The sequence below is a fragment of the Fulmarus glacialis genome, unplaced genomic scaffold (assembly GCF_000690835.1).
Source record: "Fulmarus glacialis isolate BGI_N327 unplaced genomic scaffold, ASM69083v1 scaffold8967, whole genome shotgun sequence".
Classification (NCBI taxonomy): Eukaryota; Metazoa; Chordata; class Aves; order Procellariiformes; family Procellariidae; genus Fulmarus; species Fulmarus glacialis.
Window position 1 is genome coordinate 1 of NW_009222601.1, and position 4450 is coordinate 4450.

General features: G+C 40.7%; 1 protein-coding gene across 1 annotated transcript in view; it reads left to right on the forward strand.

The window, feature by feature from the left end:
- Positions 1–1015: 1015 nt before the first annotated feature.
- The window catches only part of LOC104079456 (putative E3 ubiquitin-protein ligase UNKL), a gene marked incomplete at both ends in the record, with an annotated part of 9858 nt that continues 6423 nt past the window's right edge, over positions 1016–4450 (forward strand). Inside the window, one exon of the mRNA XM_009581500.1 lies at positions 1016–1133. Coding sequence (XP_009579795.1) covers positions 1016–1133 — 118 coding nt within the window. The remainder of the gene's footprint in view (positions 1134–4450) is intronic.

Sequence of the window (4450 nt, forward strand, 5' to 3'; positions counted from 1 at the left end):
TAGTGACTGTGAGACTTCTGCGAGCCTCTTTTTTTTGGCTCTTTTGCACAAGCCAGTATGTCTTTTACTTCTGTTTATTCCTTTTCAACTCATTTAGACTTTGTGCCAGTTTTTAATAATGATTTTCAACATAAAATCTAAAAATTCTTTACAAAGGTTATCACTGTCACTGACCACAGTGACTGGGATAGTCACTTTCCTATCTGTAAAATCAGTATTTATGCAGACTTCTCTCCTGTCTTCCTGACTGTGCAGTTGTTCAACATTAGTTAAAGTATACGTACAGAAGGATAAATTCCTTAATTACACCCCTTTCTGCGCAGAAAAGAAGTTAAGAGGAAAAAGGGAAAAAATATCCAACTTCTAACACTTCGTAAGCAGTGGACCTAATAAGAAGTATCTTGATAAGAACTTTTTCATGACATTGCCCTGAGAAGTTTTAGACCGATCTAAGTCTTAAAATGAAAGGCAGTCTAACTGTTCAGTCTAAATGAAATACTGATTTTGATTTTTACTTTATTTATTTTAAAATATTGCACATTTTCATTTGAATATTCTGACATTCCTTATTTCTGTATGCCCTGATATATACCTCAGTTGCCCCAAGGGTTTATTGTTGTAAAGGGCATTTACAGTGCCTTTCCTCAGGTATAATACCTGTTTCTATTCAATAATAATAAAAAATATATTTACATAGGTATCAAAATTTTATTTTTCCTCTTTTTCTGTTGACGTACATCTAAGCACAACAGATTTATTGAAAATCCAGATAGATAGCCACGTCTCCATTATCCTCTGCTCATCTTACCAGCTTAAAAAGCTGTAATAGCTTATATATGAAAGTTTTCCCTTTTAGAAAATACAGAGGATATCTTTCACTGTGTGTCTGTAGTATGCTTAAGATCATGACCTAGATGCGAAAGAGTTCTATGATGGAAGCACTTATAAAAATAGTCAAATAAAGTTCCTCATTTCAGCCGTCATGATAGTTTTATGGATAATTCAAGGATAATTCATTGATACAATGTTTTGTTTAACAGGTTCTGCTTTAGATTTGCATTTTAATGAAGTGAACGTCGCATCCATAGATAGAGAATTAGAAGATCAAGAAGGCAGTGACCTTGGATTAGCAAGTAAGAGGTCCAGTTTGTAAAATTATACTCATTTAAAATATCTTTCTTTCTTACCTTTCTGAACATTTACTCATCAAAATAGTTACAGACAGTAAAGACTTCGAAGAAAACTCCTCAGTTTTGTTCCAGCTGTTGAACTTTGTGGTGTAAAGGGATTGCACCACTATCATCCTGTCTGTATTTTGCAAGGGATCAGTCTATTAAACGTTTTGGGTTTGGTTTTTTTTAACATGCTTAATGACTTGGGCCCATGGGCATAATTGTTGATGGGGACTTACATGCATTTACAGGAAGGCATTATGCTTGAGCTTGACTGCCTGCATGTTGAGTGCTGCAAATGTCTGACAGCAGGCAGTATGTGCTGTGGGGACCGACAAGTATTTCCATGGTTAGGTGGCTGCTGAGGGGGAGTGGGGACAATTCTTGAGGAGAAGGAGCTAGCAACCTTTAGGACTTTAATACTTGCAAGTTAGGGACTTAATCTTTCTATGAATCTAACCTGGAAGGAGCAATTTAATTGAAGGTCTGTTGGGAAGTATTCAGCCACTTGGCCTTTTCTGGGAGAGGAGAGGAAGACATAGCAAAGGAGAGCAGTGCAGGGAAGAGACAGCAGGGAGGAAGAATAAAAGGGAGGAACATCAAGAAATTAAAATGCCACCTTTTCTTTGTGAAAGTAGAAGGGAGAATAATCAAGAGGAAAAAAAAAAGAAAAATAGGAAGTGAAAAATGAGGAACTATAATTTTGTTATTGTATTCCTTTGAGAGTCATAGAGCAAGATAACAGACACGTATTTATAATACTTCCATTTATTTTCTGATACCTGTTTTGCTAACATTTCTTTGAAGGACGTCTACGGTGATTATTAAGTTGGTTGTGCATATGTGTTAAGCTTCCACTTGCGCAAACAAACCTGTATTCTTGGATGGCAAATGTGTTCCTCCCAAGTCATTCCTGCCTTGTGGCTCTAGATGCAAAGGGTAAAACAACTATAGCTACACCCTAGTTGATTATTGCTGACTGTTGCTCCAAGAAGAAAAGCTTGCACTTAGTGTCTCTATACATTATGCAATTTTTATTCCTTTAAGATAATTATTATATCTTTAGTCCACTGGCTTTAACAAATACACAGATACATTTGATGTTGTTGGAATATGTAAGCTGCCACTTGCACCACAGTGGATAGAACAGTACCCAAGTACTGATTCAAGACTTTGTTTTGGCCCAAGTGAACAACAGGTGCCCTCACTCCCTCAGGAAAGCTTATATTATAAGTAACTGTAAGTTGCTTCTTTTCAGAAATAACACAGATATCCAGAGAGATTCTGCTTCAAACTTTTCCTCCTCCAAGTGCTTCCTTTGCAGTGAAAGGGGACAGTTCTAGGCAAGATCACTAATTTTATCACCCCAGTAGTGTGTGGATACATGAAGCTTCAGAGCAAACACAGAGTTCAGGAAAGTCACTTGGTTTGAAATGGACTTTTTCACTTCATCAGCTTGCTCATTTGAAGGTGGGCAGAAGATGCCTCACATAAAGTGACTAGTGACATGCTTCTGTCTTCAGATCTGAGCAGAGCATTTGGTGAGGCAGTTTACAATTCACATTTGGTGGTGTTGATGTTTTGGCATCAAGTAGATCTAGGCAGATTGTAGCAGTGGCTTCATTATTGATAGCAAGAGCTAGAAGAAACCAGTGCTGGATCGCACTGATGAAGAAGTTTGTTACACTAAATATTAATTTCTGAGATCTTGCTACAAGCTCTGGTGCCCCTCCCACCTTGACTGTTTTCTCCCAAGGTGGTTCTTTGTTACTAGAGACTGTATTTGTGGTACCTGTATACTTCAGGTTATTAGGGGATCCATACAGAATGACCCAAAATGTTACAGTCTCAATAGGTAGTCATCTAGTTTTATGTAGATTCTCGTCAATAATACTAGTGGGAATATCTTCAGAGGTTTTAGGGCTTTATATTTAGTTTGGTTGATTGACTTCTTACAATTTTCTGTCCAGTGATGATGCTAACAGGTTGTTCCTTCACCAGAACAGTTTATATGTTATCTGTTAACGTTTCCATTATTTTTCATTATATTCCCCTTCATACAGCCCTGGGAAGAAACTGATAATGTGTGCAATTTCAAATTTATTTCTCTGCTAGTGATGTCAGGCTCAACAATTCTCCTGATGCTATAGTTCATTTGACTGGTATTTAATTTACTGCCTTGTTCTATGCTGCAGGAATGATTATGCTTCATTGCAAGTACCATGAAGTATGGAACAGGAAGGAAATAACTGTAACGAATTTTATTTGTATGTGGAAGATAGCTCATGCGGTGTAATGGAATGACCTTGGTGGGTAGCCAGACACCCACCCAGCTGCAAAACAGACTTGACTTGGGAAAAATTAATTTATTTATTGACAATTAAAATAGAGTTGGATGGTGAGAAACAGAGAAAAACTAAAACAACCCCCCACCACCTTTTCCCCAAGCTCAACTTAATTCCCAACTCTTCTACCTCTCCCTTCCTGTCCCGAGCGGTGCAGGGGAATGGGGAATGGGGAATGGGGGTAGTGGTCAGTTCATAACAGTTCCTCTCTGCCGCTCCTTCCTCCTCACGCTTGTCCCTGCTCCAGCGTGGGTCCTCTCCACACGCTACAGTTCCTGTCAGGAGAACCTGTACCAGCATGGGCTCTCCACAGGCTGCGGTTCCTTCAGGCAATATCCACCTCCTCTGACCTAGTCCTGTCCACAGACTGCAGGGAAATTGCTGCTTGTATATCGTAATCTCTTCCACGGGGTGCAGGGAAATACCTGCTCCACCATGGTCTCTTCCAAACCTTCCATGGGCTGCAGGGGAATCTCTGCTCCAGGGAAATCTCTGCTCCGGTGACTGGAGCACCTTCTCCCCTTCCTTCTTTCCTGACCTTGGTGTTCGCAGGGCTGTTTCTCACACCTTTTGTTCCCTCCTCCTCTGCCCTTTCTTAAATATGCTCTCCCAGAGGCACCACCAGTGTGGCTGAAGGGCGCAGCTGTGTCCTGGGGCGGGTCCACTGGAGCTGGCTGGAACCGGCTGCGTCCGAAAAAACCGCCGCGCCCCCGGCCACCCCCTGGCCTCTGCTGGCCACCCCTGCAGCCCCCCACGCCCCACTACCAAAACCTTGCCCCTTAAACTCAAGACATGCAGGCAGATTGTATTTGCCAAAATTCAGCTGGATTTGAAGACTACTTTAAGAACCAGAAAAGAGATGGTTCTTCTGCTACCATTTCATACAGTGTGGTTTAACCTGGCAGGCAGCCAAATACCACACAGCCGCTCACT